General features: G+C 35.3%; 1 protein-coding gene across 3 annotated transcripts in view; it reads right to left on the bottom strand.

Moving 5' to 3' along the window:
- Positions 1–23,297, bottom strand: part of SYT14 (synaptotagmin 14) — an 82,825-nt gene that overhangs the window by 19,180 nt on the left and 40,348 nt on the right. For all 3 annotated transcript variants that reach the window (XM_033055121.1, XM_033055120.1, XM_033055119.1), the window contains 2 exons: positions 2,434–2,702; positions 120–569 (listed from right to left, as the gene is read on the bottom strand). In XM_033055121.1, coding sequence (XP_032911012.1) covers positions 120–569; positions 2,434–2,702 — 719 coding nt within the window. The remainder of the gene's footprint in view (positions 1–119; positions 570–2,433; positions 2,703–23,297) is intronic.

Genomic DNA, 23,297 nt, shown 5'->3' on the forward strand with positions numbered 1-23,297 from the left:
CTATGAATGTTCAAAAGCTGAGTGGATGTGATGACTCTATAAATATACACACTATTCTTATTCAGAATTCAGGACACTGTATCTCACTGCATTCTTATTCTGCCTCATTTAATACTCACAGGCAGACTGTAAGAAGGTTCCAGTATCACTGGCACTGACATCTTCCCTTGAAGATTCAATTTTGTCAAGTAAAAAATCTTTTCTCCCACAATCCTCTCTTTTTTCATGCGCCGTACGCTGTAGAGTCGAAAGCGAACCGCATAATTCCCAATCATCTCCGACTCGACGTGATTAAATTTGAATGTCTCTGTGAAGACAGGGCACGGTCCCCGCTGGATGCTGGTTTTTGCTCTCTGCTTCTTTATAGGGAGAAGAACTAGGTGTACTTGCCACGAGCTTCCACCTGTCCTGCTGTATGTTGGAATGTCTGTGACAGCTGTCACTGTCACCAAAAGCTTCTGTTCCTGTGAGTCATAGTCAAAAGTCACATCCAGTGTGCCATATTTAGCTACTGGCTCAGGATCAAAAGGTTTAGGAAGCTGTGAAGATGATCCTCGAGCTGACATATCCTGAAGAAGAAGGGGAAAAAACCCAATTATTTATTTATTTATTGCATTCTATTATTAAATCTAGCATGGAAATACACGGTTTACTCGAGACAATATGAAGGCACTATGATCTTTTTGTTCATTTCGTAAACAAGGTTATTAAGCACTGAAAACCCAAGGAGATGGCTGACTGGTAGTCAAGATGAAATCAAGACTTTACCTGGCCAATACCACCAAAAGCCAGGAGCCAATCAGTCTGAGCTCAGATTGAATTAAGCTGTAATGATCTCTTCTACTATGCCCCCCAACACTTGAAAGTATATATATTTTTTACAAGATAAAACCACCTTATTTCACATATTTTACACATGTATTTTAAAGTTCACCTATTACGTTGCTTGAAGAGACAGCCAATGATTGAGAGCAGAGTGAGATGCCAGCAAAGAATAAAGGAATTACAAACCTACTTGCACACACAGCTCCTGTTGCAGTCCAAAAGAGTTATATGAATATGCCAAAAATTATAATGGAAACATAAAACACAGAAGATTTTGGGTTGGAAGGAACCTTAAGGATCTTTTAGTTCCAACCCCTCTGCTATGGCAAAGGATGTCACTATGGTGGCTTTATTAAAGTAATTTTACTGGAAGTGTAGAAGATACATCTGTTCTGAACTCATCTTCTGAACTCTCTGTAAACCACATCAGTCCTAACTGTATTGTAAACTTAAAATCCAAACGGTTTATTGTCACTTCAAGTTTTGAATAAAATACTGATCCCCTATAAAGTTACAACAGCCAGTTTGCTAGGGATACTGAAACAGAAAATATTTACAAGTACAGGTTAACCTACTGCTCATACAATAAATTATTCAAAGCACGTAAAACAAAGGTATTTCAAGTGCGTCTTCACATTACAAAAAATAAGCCTGTTCACATGAACAAATGGATGCCAAAACAAAGCCTTCTGGGCTAAGAAATGTTCTTATTTTAACCTGGCTGCCACATAGCTGTGGGAATGCATTCCTCTAAAGGCTTCACTCCCGAAGCTTTGAATGGCTATAAAAAAAGCTGGCAGCATTCTCAGTTCTTACCAAACATGCTTACATTAATGAGTGACACAAAATGGGAAGGTCTGGCAGCTGGGCCTTCCAGACCTTGCACCAACACCTCAGGTACACAACATCAGCTTACCAACAGGGCTACTTAGACAGATACATCAGGACTGAGCTCCAACACGCACTTCAAAACTTCAGGTAGCAACAAAAGATGAATCTGTACCGAAAGAGCTTTTTCTGCACATGGCATCACTAATTAGACCTACCCATAGATGTCAGTGCAGTAACTGGTTGTTAAAGGCACTTCAATGAAATACATGTCAGAAAAGATGGTTTCTTCACAGAAAAAAAAATACATATATATAATTACAATTTGTAGTGGAAAAACAAGAACATTAAGTGGCCCAAATCACTATACCACATCAATAACTGAAAAAAAACCCTTGGTAATCTTTTTTTTCCTCATGAAACTTGTTTTACATTATGGGGTGTTCAGTTTGAAAAAAGCATTAACAGAACTTTTATTTGGGGCTGTCTGAAAAATCATGTGAAAGAATTTTGACTACAGTCCTTACAGTGTGACGAAATTTTCTGACTGGTTTAAAATGTTTTAAAAAATAATTCACTCATACTGGGAGCTGGTTTGAAAGTTAAGGTACCATAAAGGTAACTACAGCAATACGAACAATCTGAAATCCTATTGTCATATATGCTGACAATGTTTTTTTTTTTTTAAATGAACTGAGCTGCAGTATTAGTGCCCATGTAACTGTGCATTCATCTTTAGTTTAAAAAAGTGCTTCACCACACTCAGGCATTTTCATTTACCTCTGGGCTAAGAACCGCTGTGCTATCACTCGGAACATCCTCTTCGTATCCTTTGTTATGAAAGCTTTCTATTTCATGTCCCGTGCTTCCCTCACTTGGGCACTTATAGGAGCACCTTGGGCTGTTGCTACACTGGGAATATTCACATTTGCTGTCTCCCACTTCGGAAGGCGTGCAGGAAAGATGAGGAGAGCCACTGTCATCCTGGTATGGAGGCGGCTGCAGTTCATCCAGCGGAGGCGTTCTTCTCATCCTCTGAATGCAGTTTGCTGAGAATAAGTGAAAATGCTTTACTTACTTTCTAATTATTCACTGTTCAAACAGCTCTGTGGAAAATGTAAATCTAAATGCCTGGACAGAGAATTTTAAAATCTATGTATTTTTTTTTTAAGTTTTAAATTTCAAATCAGATGAAAAATACTACTAAAAAAAATTGTTAAAAACGGAAATGAGTGATCTCTCAGATGAAAGAAATTTAGATAAAAGCAAAGTTTTAAGTGTATAGTCAGAATGGATTGTGCAAACCCCATGTAAATAAATATAGCACAGATATGACATGACAAAAATTCTAGGTTTGAATTTCAGGGATGCTTACCTTGCAAAAACCTTGGGAAATCTTAAGTCAGATTCTGTGCAGATGGAATGTAGGCCAATTATGGAAACAAAATGCACTCCCTAAAGCCATGATATCAAGCTGATTACCTCCCATGCAGTTGTCCACCAGGGAGATACTAAACCAACTCAAGACAAGTCAGGTACTAAAAAAGACAACCTTTCACAGAAGTGAACTCTGCTCACTAGAGAATTTAAAAAGTGAAGCAGTGTCTCAGATTCTTTATTACTCATTAAGGAAAACAAAGGGGTACATATCCAGTGTCTGGAAGTTACACACTACCTCTAGTCACTAAAGACAGTGGAAAAAGGATCATGGGCAATCTTGTGCTTGGGATGAATACTTGATGCTGACCATCTTTGCTTTTCACACTAGATAGATAGATAGAAATGTGGTTATACATCTCAGAAATTAAACCTGATGCATGGTTACAGACACAGAAAGTTAATTCAAAATAACTACACTTCAATTTTTTATCTCATATTTTGCTATGCAGCATTACACAGTTGAATAGAATTGGGAAAAAGCAAGGTGTGCAGCAGCTGAAATGAAAGGAATATCAAGGAGAGGTAAAGAACTGTCTCATATTTCGTTTACATTTTCTGTAGAGGTTTCAATGAAGATTTCAATGCCCCTGACATAAGGAATTACCTTATACATAAAAATTTCAAAGCAAAAATGTTTTTTGGTGTCAAACATACCATTTTGCTCACAGAAAAACCTATCAAACAAGCAAGTTAAAGAAAGTCTTAACTGGGGAATGCAGGGCTCTTCTCTATTTCAACAGCTCCTAAAAGAACCATGGCAAACAAGTAATTAAAACACTCCAACAAGATGAAACCACTGTCAGGAGCCCTCTCATCTCTGATAAACCCTTCAGAGCCAGCCTGCCATACAGTGTGATTCCAAAATACTGTTCTAGCACTCCTGCAAAAGATGGTCTGCTGTTAGTGAGCCAGTTCTATTAACTCCTGAAAATCCAGTTCCAAAGGGCTGGAAAACAATACAGACAGCAGGCAATCCTACACTTGGATTGTAGTCATCTGTCTAGCAGATAAACATGAAACCTTACCTATGAATATTAGACAACTTGTGCCCATGAAACTAGATAGACATAATTTTAGATTCTAGACTCCTATTTCAATAATAATAAAATAATAATATATATAATTTGACTGTCTATACCATGAAAACTGGAGTTCTTTGTCATAATGCATATAATTAAATATTCCAGAAAATTCAGAAAAACAGCATTTCTGCTCATTGTTGCCAAAGACAAACAGCACAGCAGCCCTGAGTTTCCGTTCACTTGTCACCAAGTCTGCTAAGAATTTTTAAGACCCAGCTTTTCCATTGTCTAACGAAATGAAAGTGTGTCCAGGTAACTATCAACACCATTATTGGCTTACATCAGTAAATAAATGACTGTGTGACTCACTTTTTTCACTTTGATGAACTCCATTATATGTCCCTATGGGAAAACTGTACGGGTTGTGTGATAGAAAAGATGCTTTTAATGTAGGCATGCAAGAAGTGAAGACAAAATTCTTATTAACCAGCTGTGATGCAAAAATCTCAGAAAAAGCTAAAACACCGGGGCAGGTTTTAACTACATGTTTTTCCAACTGCAGTTTAACAAACTAAAATAGCATGTAAATTCTTAAAACTAATATCTGGGATTAAAATCTAGGGATAAATCTGTCTAGAGAACAACAGCTTTTTCTACATAAAAAGATATCTAAGTTTTCAAATTAATTCTCAAGGTGAAAATGTATTATTTTAATTTTCCCCTTCCCACAGTAAATGATGCAACAAAATGATTTTTTTTTGTTACAGTTCTTTGAAAACCATGAAGATTTGAATTCCATTGAGACATTCTAATGACTGATGATATCAAAGCCAAATGATATCACAGACAGCAGTGAATACAGCAATACTAAATATCTGATCCTGGGAATTTTCCTTAAAAATTGCTCAGAAGTAGCGACTAACTTTGACAATCTGTCTAATAAGATTTTGCATATGCATCAAAGTTTAAAATACAAAACCACTGCTAGTGTTTGCGGGCTTATCACTAACTGCATTGGAGAAAACATTTGGAGCTGAAAAGCAAGCATGATCTGAGGTGTGTGCATATTTACACATGAACCCCCTGTTACATACCTTGTACTTTTTACTTAAGGTATAAATTTCATACACAGCTATGTGTACTTCTGTACTGTGACAAAGCCAAAGAACACCTCTCTGAAGAAGACCACTGAATGTGGCTAATAACATCTGCTAAAGAGTTACAAGCAAATGGTTACACTGAAAATCTAAAATTAATAATTGCATTGCTCCTATGCAAATTTCAAATCACATAGAAAATATTTTTTGTAAATTCATTTGTAAATGAGATTAATCACATTAAATAACCACATCACCTTGGGCTAGAAAGACAGGGTAAAAAACAAGCCAACATATGTCCTAAAAGTGGAAGTAAGATACAATCATGGAGAAAACAAATCACGTTTAGTCTGAGGTTCCTACCAGCCAGAAAATGTCGTAACAGAAAAAAGACAAACAGAAAGAAAAACCTCACCTTCAGTTCTCCACCCAAAGTATGAGAAAATACTTGGCATTCTCGTAATATGAGTGAAATTAAATTTGTTTAGTTATGAGTATTTGGTAAATTCTAAATTGAGAATACAGTGTATTGGTGTCAATAGAAAGATTTGAATAAATACTTTTTAAAGGGTTAACTATTTCAAAAAAAGTTTTAATCCTCCCTTAGTCAGCTGGGAAAACACTCACTCCGTGGTGATAGTAAGCACCTTGCTTAATAGCTGAAGAAGCCAGAACCATAAATGAAATACCTGACAAACCTGAGCAGATCAGCATTTTGCTGGTACACTCAGAAATTACAGCATGTAAACTGTCATTAGCACATTTAAGGCAGAAGTAAACAAATATCCTCTTTTCAGTGCTGTTTATTAAACAGTGAAGGTTCATCTGTTTCAGAAGCCCCTGTAGGACAGATTGCAGGTCTAAGTGGGGTGATACATACCTTGCCATCAACCTCAAGAGACTCACAAGTTAAATCTGACACAACAACCTAGGCCAAACTGAGCATTCCTGGAACATACAGTTGATAACTATGAGAAAATCCAGAAAAAATTTCAGTCATTTTGCTGGGGGGAATCAAAGTCTAAAGATGCAGAAGTTTATAATAAGAAATGCTTTAGGTTTTCAGTTACCATTTGAAATTGCTTCTTCCAATGCTGCTCATTTCTCCTCTCTGTTCTGGTCTTTCATGGACCATGCTAGGCTGCACATTTCACCACACAGCTGCTGATGTCCTTTTCCCATGTTTACAGCATTTAGACTTTCCTGTCCTAATTATTTTTCCCAGAGGTTCACAGTAGCAGTACCAACCCAGCCTCCCTTAGCCCATATTTCCTGGGCAATTCCAAGAATGCACATCCCTTAACAAGGGAAAAGAAACTAACCTTGTGCCTTTAATTCCCCTGTCTCATAAGCCATCATTAACTACACTGCCGCAGCTTTGAGTTTCTCATGTACAGTATTTCTTTAAAAATTCATATTGTTGTGGGAGGCAATGGTACCACAACACCCCTATTGGAATCTGACATCCAGTTCCTTTAAAATAAATAATTGCTTCATAAATCAGTAATTTTTGCAAGTCATATTTTGTAATTGTCAGAATATCTTCATACTCAAATGCTACCTTTCCTTTCTCTAATATATCTCTGCTCACACTCTGCTACATAATTACTTATTTTTTAATCAAACGTAAATTTCAAGTTTTCAAGCCTTCAAGGGGTTCTATGTAAATGTTAAGACAATTTAAATAAAACATAAAATGAAATACATGTTTAAAAATTAAAGAAACCTTTCTTATTCTGAATGATTAAATACCCGTAGAGATTTCTGATAGGCAGCACAGACAGTCCAAATGGAATTTTCATGTTTGAACTTTTCTACCATCCAAAAATATTATGTTGACTGAATTACCCCACATTACAGGGAGTATAAAATATAAACATTAAATATTGAATGAAACCTCAGGCCTCTCCTTCCTTTAAAATGGAAAGTTTACATGCATTTTTGTGAGGACAAAACTCAAATTATTTCACAGAACAACAAATTATCTCGGCATTATTCTACTTCTTTCCCAAAAGAATTATGGCATGAGTCATACTTAATGAAAAAAGGGGAATATAGGAGTGATATGGGATCATTATGGACAACTGAAAAAAAATTCTTTCTTTTTGCATTTGCTACATTTTAGACTTCTATTAACAGTCGAACTATCATCTACATTAGGTAATTCACCACAAACAAGAAAAAGCATAATATCTGTTTGACTGTTTTGTTGATTTTTTTCAATAATAGATAACTCTGCTTCCTAATTTTTAGAAAATTCCATCACTATGAGCTTAACCGCAGACCTATGGAAATCAAAACAGCACTGCAATTATTTACACCTGATGTCACATGATGCTCTTAGCACTGCATGTCCCTCACTCTCTCAAGCTAATGCTAACGGTCATTCATGTAATAATAAGGTTCTCTTTTGCTTTTTAAATAAAAGTAATTCAAAATGATAGAATTATCTTTCTGTCCAGTCCTTAAAACTTTAATTTTCTTCCACAGGAAAAGTCTAAGACCAACTGAAATAGCTGAAACACACATAGTATTTTTTTTACTGTGTCTGTTTACATCTTGAGCCTGTGAATCTACAGCTCGGTTTTGTTTCCCTAAAAAAGAAATTTATTCTTTTGCTCCTTGCTCTCTGTACTTACTAGAGCACTTCTTGTTTGTAAGAATTTATGTTCTGTTTTACAGAGCAATACAGAAAATCCCAGTACTACTGAAAAAAAAATCTCTTTACAAAATTAGTCCCATTTATAACATTTTAACTACAAATACATTATTAAAAGCATTGTTGCAAACTGGCTGTCAACGGCATTCTTTTGTTTCCTTCCCAAATATTTTTGTTACCTTTCAATGAAAATTATACATTGCCATCTATTGAATTAATTTGTTTTTAATTTAAGTATCACTCTCTCATTTGTTTTACAGCATTGATAAAAATTGGAATGGGAAGGAGTTCTGTTACCTGGTTCTGTATTTATACTTTTCAGTTGTCCAGAATACATCTAAATAATGCTTAAATCTAATGGTTCAATATTTTTAATCTTTTATTGATGTGACTATCAATATCAAGCTCCAGAACACTTTTTTTTTTCTTTTAAAACCTCCTATTTTCTGAGACCCTGTCCAGCTCTAAAGCTTTTTGACAGCTGTGATCTTTAAGAAGTGAAATTGTTTGCTTTCCCTTCTGTAATTATATTTCCTTAGGCAAAGCATTCGTACTAAGTATACTACTAAGTATGCCCATCCAGGTAGAAAAATGTATCTTCTGTTCCATTTAGATGCTGGTTACACTTTTGCTATTTTTATAAGCAGACAACTCTCCTTTACACTACTTTTCAGATCACTATGTTGGCTAACTTAATAAATGAACAGGTATTCCTATCCACTCTGCTCATTGTTTGTTTCTTCCAAGTTATCAAAACTGTTAGAAAAACATCACTTCCAAAAAGGTAATAAGTTAAATAAATGCATAGAATCTTCCTTTTATTTATCCTTCCCTCTTTTAAAATATGCTGGAAGTCCTGCTTGCTGAGTGTGATTGACAACCAGCTTTGAAATCTTAGGAATATCTTTGTGACAAGGAAATGCCTTTCATCATCTCTGTGAAAATTCTCCCAAATTCATCTCTCTCACCAGCATTTATGGATGCTTAAGGGAAATTCAGAGCTTAACAGCTAAAAGCTTTGAAAACTCCCCCCACTATAAAGCATCCCAGACCCCTGAGAATCCCAATTTCTCACCAGTGTGTGCACAGTAGCATCTCCCTCATACCTCTAAACAGTAGCAGTAGGATTTGGGCTTAGGAAATATTTTCCTGTCTTTGTTGTGTTTCTTTTGAGAACAGTTATCACCTTAAATTAAAGCTCAAATTCTAGTCCAGTTTAATTCTACTACAGCTGTGGTGGTAAGCACAGGAGTTGAGCAGCAATGAAGTGCTGAAAAGGTGAAAAAAATCCCACAGAGGTCTAAAATTAATTCCCAGTGAAGTGTTGTAACACACAGCTAATACTCCTGTAATATTCCTGTTCTGATTCTGTTCAGTCTCAAATGACGAAACAAAGCATGATTAGAAAGCAAGATTAATATCTTGTATGGATAATTTTCTTGAGCATTTTAAAGTTTTTGTAGCTCATTTCAGGCACATTTGGTTATATATTTGACAAAAATTTAAAAATACAAAAGTTTTCTAAGCGATACAAGAACATTCAAGATCTTAATTAATTTACTGGCATAAACAAGATCAATTCAGTAGCATATGCACTACTTACAGTACTTACCTACCACAATTCCATCATTCTTTTTTTTTCCATACTTTTATTTTAAGTAAAATAAAATTACCTCTTATTGAGAACTCCTCCTGCAACTTAAATGCAGTAACTTCATGGTTTCTTAAAAATACCTTTACCCTGGTAGCTACATTTTGCAATTAAAAAAAAAAAACCAACATAAAGTCCCCCACCATTTAAGCTTTCTATTTATTAACCCTAACAGGTGAAAATGAACCATAAAAGATAGCTCCATCAAGAATTGCTTAGAGAATAGGAACAAAGCTTGATTCCTTTGCCTTATTTTCACAGCAATTTTGACTGCAGAGGATGCTTTGTTGGAGTGAGTCACTAACAAAGCAGCACTGTAAGGATTATGCCTGAACCATCTCAGTAGGGCATGAGTTAAACTTTCTGCCCATCTACTTCAGCTAGCTATAAGATCACAATTTGGCTATCTCACAGCTGTTAATATAGATATAAGTAAAATATGTATTATGGTGGATAATGGTAGTATTATAATAGTAGAAGTCAACATATTTGGCATTTTAGGGATGGAGAATTGAAGTACAGGGTGAAAACAAGATAATAACGACTGCTGTGAATCTAGCTCAGAAGTGCTCCTCATTTCAGAAAGCTTTCAGAGAACTGTGGAACAGAAAAACAGAAACCAAGTATTTTACAACTAGTACTCTAGCCATTTCTTCTGTTGGTTTTTGAAGGTTTGGTTTTGTTTGTTTGTTTTTTAGTTTTTATTTATTTATACTTCAGGCTTTTAAATTATTATTGATCTAAAATTCACTTCAAAGGAATACCATCACCAGCATGAAATACTCCCCACATATATATATACCCACAGAATTTTCCAATATCATCAGCTTTGCAGTGGAAGAGAAGGAACAGAAAATGAAAAATAAATCACGCGGACAGTAAAAAAAAAAAAGTACAGAGAATGAGGGAAAAAAAGGCAAAAGGAGAAAGTAGTGCAATGATTCAGAAAAAAAAAAGTGGTTTGTTGTCAATTGAACAAAGAAAAGAAATAAAGGGAGAGAAGTTTAGTAGATCTGTATAGAAAATGATAAAAAGTGCAAAGAGAGAAATAAAAAACAGAAAATGCAAGCAGGAATGAAAAATTACAAACAGGTAAAATAACAAAGCAAAAGAGACAGAGGAAGAGAGGTGGTGGAACGGGAAAAGAAAACAACATATGACATGCAAAAAAGTAGTTCAGATCTGAGAAAAAAAACAGTGTCAACAGAGCAAAGAGATAAAAGAGAAATCAGTGATGTCTGATGGGTGGGAATATCCATATTTGTAGGGGAAAATCTGCACAACCTAGAGAACACAGCTAGTTACATTCCAGAAGAGGCAAGACACTTCCCACGATAAGCATTTATTTTTGCATTTATAATTTAGATTTATTGTTATTTTTCCTTTAGGTGGGAAGACAGTGGTAATTATTTATTCAGATCCTCTAATTCCAAAGGACCTCGATTCCTCTCATCTATTCAGGCACTTTCTCTCCTTCCCTCCTTGACACACTGGCCCAGTGACTTGCTCTAGTAAAATGGACTGCCTATCCTGCAGTATATTAAAGTATGTCTGGAAAAACCATTCTAGAAAAATTAGAGCTTTTTGCTTTGTTTTGAAACAGCTCTCATAACTTTACCAAATAAAAAGCAGCTGGAATCCAGAAACAAAAAGCTAGTAGGGTCTTAGTCTGCAGGAGCAGCTAACAGGCCAACAATAGAAGAAAATTGTCTATGAGTGGTCAAGAATTGCTCTAAAACCTTTTAGCTATTATTGTCTGCAGAAAGTATGCTTAGGAATGGTTCTGGTATCATTTACAGAGCCAACTCTCCAGAAAAAGAAAGGCAAATTAGATTCTGTGAAATCACAGGAAATGGATACGCTTCGAAACCAAGGTATCTTTCCTTCACACACCCAGTAAGAGGGTGAAGAATTCACAGAAAAGGCACAGATTAAGCAGCAGGGAGCATGTCAGTCTGTTCTGCTCACTCCAGCAAGGCCTCAAACAAGTTTCTCCAGGCATAAAGAAACACAATTATTCAAAACTAAATTTCTTGCACTTCTTTGCAGTGCTTCTGAGACCTCCCACTGTCACAGATGAGCTGCTTTACTAGGTTTACATATAATGTATGATGTAGGTGTTGCTATGTTTCCATAGTTGTCATACAATTTGTAAAATAGGTAATTTTCTGCATTTTGACAAGACTAAATGCATACAAGTCTGGCTGGTAAAGATATTTTCAATCTGCCACACCACCATCCATCAGAGTTAAGCAAGAGTTTATGAGGATGAGAAAACAGTGGCCAAGCTACATAAGGGCTGGTAAGACCTAGAGCATGATGTTTCAGCCCACAACAAACAGGAGAGGAACTGCTCCTCCATGCCATCCACCCAAACCAACAACAGCACTGAACAATTAGGAACAGTCATTTTTCAACACACTGAACTTCCCAAAACACTATCTGGAAAATTGTGTTGTCCTGGTCTTACACTCGCAATAATAAACCTACTAGCCACTGGCACGGAGTGAAAACATGCCTATCCATCAAACTTTTTTTTTTCTCATAGACCTTTCTTATACTAGAAAAAATTTATATACCTAATTTGAAATTACTGTTTGATACTGCTTACCGAATGAGAGACTTAAAGGTGGTGCACAGCAGTTAATTAGCAATCAAAGTCTGACAGCTACAGCTGCAAAATGTTTGTATGATAATTTCAAATTTGAAAATTATTTATTTCACTGTACATGAAATTAGTGTATGCTCATTAGAAAGTCAGTGATTATCCTGAAAAGTACTACAGGAACATTTCAGTAGCTGTGCTATGGCAGCACAAAGTATACCACACATGACTCTAGGCCAATTACCATCACACCCTTCCTCGTAATTTGGTGTCAGCAAAGTTTTCAAGATCTTAGCCTTGCAGTCGAAAACATAATCAGCAGGAAGATGTTTAACATGGGTCACAATTACAACGTTGCTGCATCCTGCAGAATTAAATATATATGACCTACCAGAGTGGTGCTTCCATTGTTAGAAATGAACAGACAAAACCACCAACTAGCCAAAAAAAACCCCAAAACACCAAAAAAACCCCAAAACCCACCACTACCAACACTAAAAAACAAACCCAATTATAAGGAAACAAATAATACAAGGAGCAAAAGAGATCCGGAATACTTTGCTAACTGGGGCCATTCTACTGTAGTATCGTTGAAAATTTCATTTCAATGAAACAAAAATGTCAAGACATATACTTTCAGGTTCAAAGCATCCTAAAATAGTTCACACACATATATGTAAACATACACATAAACATATACACACACCCCCATGGCCACATACCAGTAACAGGAACCATTTAAGGTTTATTAAATATTAAATATAAATTAGGCTACAGTGGGGAAGTAATGTGCATTACAAAATGCTGATTTAGACAGCAAATATTGACCTTTAAATTTTAACAAGTGAAAAGAGCCTTAATTTGCTTGTTATTCAAACTTTAACAGTAAGTATGATAGCTTAGATAGCAAAAAGGGAAAAAAACCCCAAACCACAACCCCACAGCATTTGCCATCACTTTGCATTAACATTTTGACCAGTCAACGATTCAGCAGTGATGAAATGTGCAGTTTGATTCAAAGTAAGACAAGGCTATTTAAATAACTCAAAATAAGAAATGGTTATTGAAACATTAGAATTTTGATAAGCGATCACAGCTGCACTAGAATTAGTTTCTATAGCAACAGAGGAAATAATGTGGAGAATTGCACTGCAATACAAGATGGATTCCTTACAAACACTGATGTTCAAATAGAAAACTTCAAAATTATTCACTGTATTAAAATATTTTTATTAAAATGGTTATTCAAATATCCTATATCTCGTACTTCATATATTGCACTATTTTTGTTCTCTGGTATTCAATTCTAGTCCATCCATTCAAGTTTTTCCACTTTTCCCCATTGCTTACCTTCCTATTTTAAAATTAATCAAAATTACTTATTCTGAACTATATGGGATCTTTAACCTCAAATTAAACTTCATTTTCAATGACTTGTTTGTTATCCCTACACAGAAGCACACATTACATTTACTTTTCCAGCAGTGCCCTTGTGAGACAGGAGAGAATGCTTTGCACATACTATTCATAAGAAGATGCATTACAGCCACAAGAATTACCATCACTATGGAACTTCAGAAACTCACAGTCATATGAGACTTGCAGGAGCTTTTATCAGTGTGCACTCTCATGTCCTAAGCATGATTAAGAAACCATTACAAACCTTTTAGTATTCATGGACTGAATACCCATAAGATGGTAAGATAAAGCCTTTCATCTGAGCACATCTTTTAGATTTCAAGTGTTGCTCATTTCTAACACCACGAATTATTGTTTCATTGCATCATCCCTGATTCCAGCTATTTTTGGCAACTAATTAAAAGCATATGCCTGAACCTTTTATGTATTTTGCCCTTATAATGAGACCTATTACTCTGGCTTATTCCATCCTTTTGAGTTCCAAAGTATCTTTCGAGTTACCATGGATACAAGTGATATGCTTTCTCCCACAACTGCTTTGTGTGCCTTATCGAACACCAGAAAACTGGCACAGTAGGAATCTAAGCCATCTATACAGGATGAATATCTAACCCCTTCAAGTGCTTGTCTTCCTCTCTCTCCCCACTGCCACCCCCCCACCCCCCCCAAAAAAAAAAAAAATTCAAGTATGCCATATACTACCATTTGTAAACAAACAGGTTCATTTCTGTCTGAAATCCAGGAATTTTGCTCAAGAAAAATATAAGGATAAAAAGGTACAGACATAAATTAATTTAATCTGACCAACACTGAAACAGTGTTGAAATGAAAATGGGACTACACAATCATTCTGAGTTTGCTGCTTATTTTGAGTAGGCAGAGTTTAAGTGTTTCTACATCAATATATCCAGAGAAGATGTAAAACACGGCAAATCTCGATGAGCATTTCTGAAAGGAGTCGCAGAAACATTGCATGTAACATTGAGATTATGCATAAACTACAGTAAATAGAACTCCTCTAAACTCCCTCTTTATACCAATTTCTTATGGACATTTTCAAGTGCAGATTGCTTTCCAACAAGCTGGGAATAATTTGTACTTATTCAGTGTAGAAGAGGGCAGTTAACAGATTTTTCCCATTATGCTTTTTGTGTTCTGACCTCTTCTTAAAAACAAAAGACTTGCACTGAGACAGCAAAATTTACACAGTATTCAAAAACCAAGTGCTGATGGCATAATCTGAATTTATGTGTGAAAAGTAAAGGGGAATAACCAGAAGGAAAACCAATGAACTTGATAGAGACTCAGAACTGTCTCCCAATTTTCAATGCATTAAATCATTGGAAAGACACAAACTGCATAAACGAGTGTCATGATGGCAACTAAGAGCAAAAAAGACAGTGAAGATTGAGTAGACAAATGCCACTCTTGCCTCTTTCCCTCAGTTCTCTAAACTTCCCTAATTATTACAAGAAAACACTCAACAAAAAAAACCATACTTGGCTTCTTCTCATCCATAGGCTCAACCCTGCTTTAAAATACAGAGAATTTGAAGTATAATATCTAAGCCAGAGACACTGATGCATAAAGCCCAGACTCTAACTTTTGCTTGTATTATGAAATAACTGCATCATCATTCTGCAAGTTTTCCATAAAGTTCTTTATTTCATGAAGGAAAAAAAAAAAATTTCATTTTTGTAACAGTGTCAATGTAAGCTAGACTTATATTTCCCTGGATTTATTTTAACCTTCAAATTTAACTTCTAACTGTCTCAAACTTCCTTTTGGGGACAAAAAAAGCCACATAATGTTTTTACTTTGAACTTTCAACTAGAATTAAATCTCACTTCTTTTTTTTTGTCCTCTGAAAATTCCTTTTAAAAGTAACTGAAAGCTAGAGAACAAGGAAAAAGAACTCAAAATTGACTGCTATATTGTGGCATTTATACCAAAATATTACCGTTCTGCAGTTTTATCTCAGAACCACTCACAAAAAAAAAAAAAAGAGCATCTGGAACAGTGGAGATATTTACAGAATAGCTCAGTATTCAGGCCATTACATTCACTGTTACACATGCTATTGTTTCCCCTCTGTGTAATATTCTCCTGGATTATCTTCACTGGGCACAAAAACACACAAGAGATTCCCCCAGTCCCCTCTGAAAAGAGTAAAAGTGCAAAGCAGTCTTTTTTAAAGAAATCACACCATTGTTATCATCCCTCTAAAGTTCTTCCTTTTTAAAATATTGAAGTTCTCTGAAAATTGCCACTGCAGTTCCCTAGACTTATGTGGCCAACAGATTGCCTTTAGCACTTACGACAACTACTGTTGCTATTTCAAAAGATTTTCTTCATCTAAAGTGCCTTCTCTTAACAGGAAAGAAATGGTAGCAGGACAAGCAGCTGATTGAGAGCACTTCTTCTTATTGCCAGTGAAAGGAATCTCACTCTGAAAACAGTCAAGATAGCAGCTATTATCAAATAGCAGGAGGATGAGTTTCTCTGAAGGGGAGCATTAGATGCCTGTCTCTTCACAGATTAACAATTCCTCAGTAAAGAGGGAAAGTGACCATCAACACCAAGCACCTTTTCAAATTTTACCAATACTACCCAAGAATTATCCCTTGGCCAAATTTTGGTGTGGATATACATTTCATGAACCAAGAGTTTAGAGGAAAAGAAAAAAAAAAGTATCAGAGCAGTATAATCAACTTTATCATCAAGAGCAGCTTTAAAGTCGTATGTATACTTGCAAATTTTCATGGGATTATTGCTATATTAAGATGTAAGTAAATGAAAATTGTAAAGTCCAAGGAAAAGACATCATTATACTCTCTCACTCTAACAATCTAAAAATAGTTCCATTCTGGCATTATGTATAGCATTTAACAAAGCCAAATACAAAGGATTCCAAGCAAGAGAGTTTTGAGAAGATGGGTAAAAATTAACGCAAAATTAGAGTAGTTTTCTGCTTTGTATCCATAAGATGTTGAAAATAAGTGCAACAGCATTTTTTTGATTTTCATTTAACTCATCAAATTGCCACAAATGCTACAGATGCAACAGAAACACCTGGTAACACAGATGACTTTTCACTCCAGAGTAGCGGATCTTTTTCTATTAAAATTCACAGGAACTTGGGCAAAATTCTAAAAAGATACTATTTTTAAATCCTACTAGTACAGTGCTGAGGATTTAAAAACAAAGTTTCAGAAGTCATTATTGCTACTACCAAACTACTGGCTGAGCAAAACACAGGGATAACCAAACAACTGATCAGATATAACTATGAACAGAAAGCCACAGAAAGTTTGAGCAAAATCAAATACCATTATAAATCATATCTTCCTTGAAGAGATGAAGAAATTAGCCTTATCCCTAGAGTAAATCTTCACCAATTTAAACCAGAACAGATACAACTCCTCTTTTTTGCCAAAAGTCACAGAGTTGTTCCTGGCCTTTTGGTTGTGAGTGTGTTTTCTGGTACAGATGTCAGTGTTTTGCAGCAGCCAACAGCAATGGGGTCACCTGTTCAAATCACACACATCAGCTGTACTTGTTTGGGCTGAGCAGTTTCTAAGGAAAGACATTCACACCTGAAGTCAGCCTCTTGAAGACATGAACCTTTTGTAGTTTCATTCTCCAAGATTTGGATTTTTTCAGATACACATGCTCTTATCAGCTCTATTTTTAACCTGCCGCTCATATAGGATACTTAAAATTCTGAACATGTTTACATTATCCATCCAGCAGGCTAATGGAACTGCATACCAGACAGTCATGCATAATTCAAATCAATATCCTCAGGCTTGCAACTCTAAGTCAAAGCTGCCTTTAAATAAGCTGGGTGTGACTTTAACATGAATAAAATGTATCTAATTTTTAACCTTTATCTGACAAATTGATGTATTTGCAAAGGAATGTAATAAAACTTCTTTAAAAATTAAAACAATTAGGAAATCACGATAATTGAAAAATTTTTACAATATACTTTTAAGGACAAATTTAGAATAGTTCAACAAGACTGAAACCAAAGGTCAAAATAGAGAACTGGGTTATTAGATTTTTTTTTCCCAAGCAAATTGTACAGATATATACACAAAAACACATGCTGCTGCACTGCTAAGTGGTGAGAAGGTGAATGCAGCAAGATTTCCTATTTACAAATTTAGAGATCAAGCTTTAATTGAATTGGGCATAGGTGACCACACAGAAAATCTTATACCCTGTTAAGCATGTCTTCTAACTTCTCTCAAAGGACCAGAATCAGAATTTCCATAATAAAATAGTTTTCCCTTTAAGTTTTCCTATGTGCTTTCATGAGATCATGATTCCTTCAGAGCAGATAATCTTCAGCTGCACCGAAATGACCAGAAGCATGGCAATGACATTAGCTAAGGATCTATTTCCAGCTTGTAAATACAGTGGAGGAAAGGTAATTGCAAAAAACCAACCTCACCCCCCCAAAAAAACAAAACCAAAGGCTCACCCCAAACTAAAAGGACAGAAACCAAAAAAAAAAATTATTTCAAGTTGGATAACCTATCATGCTTACAACTTTTCCCAAGGAAAATATCCCAATAATTCCTAAAATTTAGGATAACTTTATAAGACAAAAGTTTTCCATATAGCAAATAAGAACTCATTTTGCAAGAAAACAAATTACAGATCTGTGCCTTCACAGAAGCTAAGGCACAATTTTATATTGTTTATTCAGATACAATACAGTATCCAATAATATACACGAAGTAGCTATGAAAATAGTTATCCTAACAATAAAATACCTGTTATCAGATTAAAATGGTAACATTGTTCAACTTGTGTAAGGACAAAACATTCATTAAACCATTTCAAGAGAATACTTACAAGATAGTTATAGCATGTCTATGAAACTGATACATATGCATAAGGAAAATAATCTACATTAGGTAACAAAACAGAAAAATAGTTCCATTACAAAAAACCCCTAATGTTCTTCTTTTACCAAAGAGAAGGTTAAAATGCAATGTGCTCAAAATAAAAACAAACAATCCAAATGGTAACCTGTCCTTAACCTACAGGGAAAAGGCATAACTGGGAGGCAAACTTTAGTTTCGGACTAGAGTTGAAAATCCTTCGGTTTTAACTTTTAGATGTAAGAAAAATGCTCCGTTTATCCACAGCTGCTACAGCAGAAGAATTTGTAAGCCATTCTTTTGTAATACTCTTACGTAAAGTTCAAGGTCAGGTTGGGTGGGGCCTTGGGCAACCTGATCTAGTGGGTGGAATCCTTGTCCATGGCAGGGGTTCACAACTAGATGATCTTTAAGACCCCTTCCAATCCAAAGTGTTCTATCATTCCATTCTATGAAAGCTGTTCTAGTTTTTAGTTCTCATATTTACCTAAACTGCTCCATTGTGCTAAAAAAGCAGCATGACTATTCTCAGGAGGTAAATAGAGTACTGGGTAAAATTCTCTTTTCCAATGTACACAGAGATTTCCAGTCTACTGTTCAATCTTTCTTCTTAGTCACTCCTTCCATGATAGAGCCATGAACCCTCAGAATCAGCAAAAGCATTTGGTCCATCAAGGAAATTATCTTTACTGCTGATATAGTACTCTCTCTTCTATTTATATTACAAAACAGTTCTACATTTTATGAATGTAGAGTATCTATTTTAAATAGAAACTATTTCAGTCACTATTTCAGTCTGTGAACTTTTCCAAATTAATGATCTTCTCATAAATTCCAGATTCAAATTGATAAGACAGCTATTAAAAGAGTAAGTTTACAATAAAATGGAAACTCTTCTGTTATCATTAATGTATGATTTACATCACTTCAGAGATATAACACTGCTAAGGGTGACTTTCTTCAAAGCCTCCACATCAATGCAAAGGGTATTTCTTCAAAGACTTCAAGATGCTGGCAGGAGGAATTTAATTTGAGAGACTGCTTTGCTCACTAGTGCACATTATGAAAAAAAGCTCTTTCCCATTGGAAGACAGTTTTCCCTCCTCCTTGGAGTTGGTCTAGCTGGAAAAGGAATTTTTCTGAGGAAAATCTTGTCATCATCCCTAACTCTGAGTTTTGTTACTAGGTTTCTTCTCTGAGCAGTAGATGACACACATACTTTAACAGCATCTTTTTTTTTCCCAGCATCTCTGCTGCTCATCATAGGGTAAACCCATGATTTCAGAACTACCCAAATTCATTCTATCAAGCACTTTCATATGCTTCTTTTGGTTGAAAAGACAGTGCACAACTTTTATGCCATCTATCTGGCTTTTAAACTCACAAGCCCTCAATGTAAATCCATTCTCTTCCAAACTGTGTTTCAACCCAGACATGGATCTCCTTTGCATTTAAATCCCCTGTTTATGTCTTGCCTGCTCCATAATATTCCTCAAGAAAACTACATGAGTAATACTGGATTGCACATGTACTTTCTACCCCCATCTGTGAATTCAGTCTATTCCAGGACTCAAGAATTTGTAAACATTATGCATATTTGCTATTCATGCACATAAAGAAGCTAACCTAACATGATCATAGCCCAATTACTTGTAAGAAAAGTTCCTTTCTATCAGGAATTTCTCACAAGACAAAGGGTTACACTTCCTTGGGAAGGAAAAAAAGACAAATTCTGCAAAACTGAATAAAAGACAGAGCGAGAGTTAATCTTTAAATCATCTTAGTTGCTGCAATGCTCAGTTGAGTATATTTTGTGGAAACACGCATCATAATTTCAAGCACTTAAGAGAACTGTCTTCCACTATTACAGAAGAACAATAGAGGTCTGTCATAATGCACTAGGAAGCTACTTTGGAACTCAAAAAAATCTCACTAAACCGCAAGTAAAAACCTGACTAAAGAAAAAACACAAGAAAACCCAAACCCACAGCATCAGAGACACTAAGTAGAAAGCATTGCAAATCAGGTTAGTTCTAGACACTATTCTGCAGGTCCTTGAATAACAAAAGTACATTTTTACAAAACTATCCTTAAATATTCCCTCGATATAGCAATGGATTCAACAGCCACACTCCCCAGAAGCTTCAAAATCAGAAGATATCATTATTCTTCAATTTTTAAGGGATTGGAGCCAATGAAGACTCATTTCAATTAACCAGAGGAGGCAGACACACATGATCAGGAATCAGAACTTTGTATCATTAGTATTGCATCACTGCACTCTCCTGTACTACAGAAAGATTTCTAATTAATCCTAGAATAACAAAATGTCAGGGGTAGATGCTCACATAACAGAAAAACAAGAATAAGGAAGCTGGACCAATCAAAGAAATACTGTAACTAAAATATACCCAAAATCTCCAAAAAGTACATCAATAACATCAATTGATGGTACACAAGTACTATCAGATAAGATATATGAGTATGAATATCTGGAGTATCCACAGCTGTTACATGACTCAGCCTTCAAAATACTCTAAAGCATTTAGAAATACTGCTCTGAAGGTATCTCAAGACTTGTCTTAAATCTCTTAACTAAAAACCCTTTTAAAGTACCTTATGTACTATTTGAGGCCCTAAGCCTATCCAAAGCTGCAGGACAAAAAGAGTATTTACTTCCAATCGGAGTTACACCAGAGAAATCTCACAGGTAGTCTGATAAAGACACATTAGAAAACACTCTTTCAAGGAATTTATTCATTTATTTAAGGCCCATTAGAGGAAAAAGAAGAGAAATAACAATGAGTATTCAACTGAGCTTTCAGTCCTCAGTGTGTACACAGTTCTTTTCCATGTTAGACAACTTTTTTGCCTGTAATTCTTAATATCTGAAATTTACAGCGAGACCAATTCTGAGAGAACTTTGTGGCCTTATTTTGCTGAGCACAGTACAGCCATACAGAGACCCTCACTAAATAATTTCAGAACAGTAAGTTTTCATTCACACTTGGCCTGAAAATGGATCTACTTACATTCAAGGAGTAGTGATAAAAAATAAACTGCAAAAATTATGGTTATCATGGAATTCACTGAGTGATCCGTTTTTCCTCTCTGTCCAAAGGCTTTCAAAGGTATTTTTCCTCTGATTCTGTCCAAAGGCTTTCACCTCAGCTTGGTAAGTCTGAATTAGTAGGATCCTGCTTCACAGAATGTATTTACTATTGAAAACTCACCAGGTTACTTAAACAGACTGGGGAGATTCACCTCCATAGCACTTCTGAGATGCTTATGAAAGAGTTTTTAGTGTTTACATTGGAAAGTCACTGAGAGGAAATCTCTATATATACTTTAAGCAATTCAATGAGGAGACTTTTCCTGAGACATGGAAACTAAGAAGAGAGAAAGAAAAGGCAGAAAGCCGCATACAGAATTAGATCCAAGAGATTCCAGAAGAACAGTCGCCTTCACGTGCAAAGATTGACACTGAGGAACAAGGCAAACATATGTCCACAGACACATCAACATAAAGTGCCGAAAGCCTAGAGAAGAATAGAAGGGCAGAAGATAAACTTCAAAAATAACCATATTCTACCTTCACAATATGGAAAAGATGGATAAAATCCAGTAGCATATGCCTGCTAGAGCAGCAGATTCTCATTTAAGAGAACTTATGTTTTCTCGCTGCAGTCTTTTAGTGCTTCCATATGTTTCAAAAAAACCTTGTGAAATGTAAGGCACTTGGGCCAATCTCAGAAATAACATGTCTTCAGCCAGGGGGCTTTACAACTGAGAAGCTAGAAAAAGATTTTAAAACAGGCTGGAGATGGAACCTGTGGTTGTACTGAACTAGTAAACTATAGCTAAATAAAGTACATCTAAGCATGCTAAATAAGCAAGTGAGTTTACTACTTTTTCCTTCATGATGTGACTTATTTTGCCTCAAATGGGATCCATTCTCCTTGCTTCCTCCTAATCAGGAATTTTGCACAGCTGTTAAAGAGGTAATGCTTTAAGGATATCACAAATTAACTATGAAAAATCCCAAACTGTTTTCTTCTCCTCTTCTACCTATCTCATCTTGGGGGATTGAGAGAATCTTTATTTCAGAAGCAAAGAACCATCTATAGTTTTTGACAACTACCTGCAAAATTGTAATTTCAATATATTTATCCTAACATTCTAAGTTTAAAAACTTCAGTTTTTAGGAATTTAAGCAACCGTTTCCTTAGAGAAAATACATTGCTATGAAACTTATGGAGATAATAAAATCACAACAACTTGTCAGTATAATGCTTGACTTTTCAAAGTTGAGGAAGCAGCCACTACTGGAGACAGAGGCCAATTCAATATAATAATTTTTTTTTTAATTCAAGTTTTCAAGAAGGCATGGTTCATTTAAGATCCCAATATAGATATTAAAAACTATTTCTATTATCAAATACAAATATTTCCAATTTTCATTTTAATATCAATTTTAAATATAAAATTTTTACACTTCCTTATTTAGATACCTATTTCAATCCATAAATTGTGTTAGCAGAAATATCTTATGGCACTGTTTTTGCTTGCTTCCCCCCTCCCTTATTTTTTATTCTTTATTTTCTGAAATAAATGTGTAATATTACAACCTATATTAATTGCCTCTTCCAAAATACTACAAATACTTGGAGGACATAAAGACAATACTACATATTCAACAGTGAAATGGTAGGAAATAATATAAGAAGTAGATGCACATTATAAAACCCTAAAAGGAAGTTTTGTCAGGAAAACAGGGAAAAGAGGTCACTTCAGTAAATATCCGTACTTTGTTGGATATTACAAAGTACAAAAATAATATTATTGGCAAAATTAAG

This window comes from Catharus ustulatus, chromosome 3, assembly GCF_009819885.2.
Source record: "Catharus ustulatus isolate bCatUst1 chromosome 3, bCatUst1.pri.v2, whole genome shotgun sequence".
Classification (NCBI taxonomy): Eukaryota; Metazoa; Chordata; class Aves; order Passeriformes; family Turdidae; genus Catharus; species Catharus ustulatus.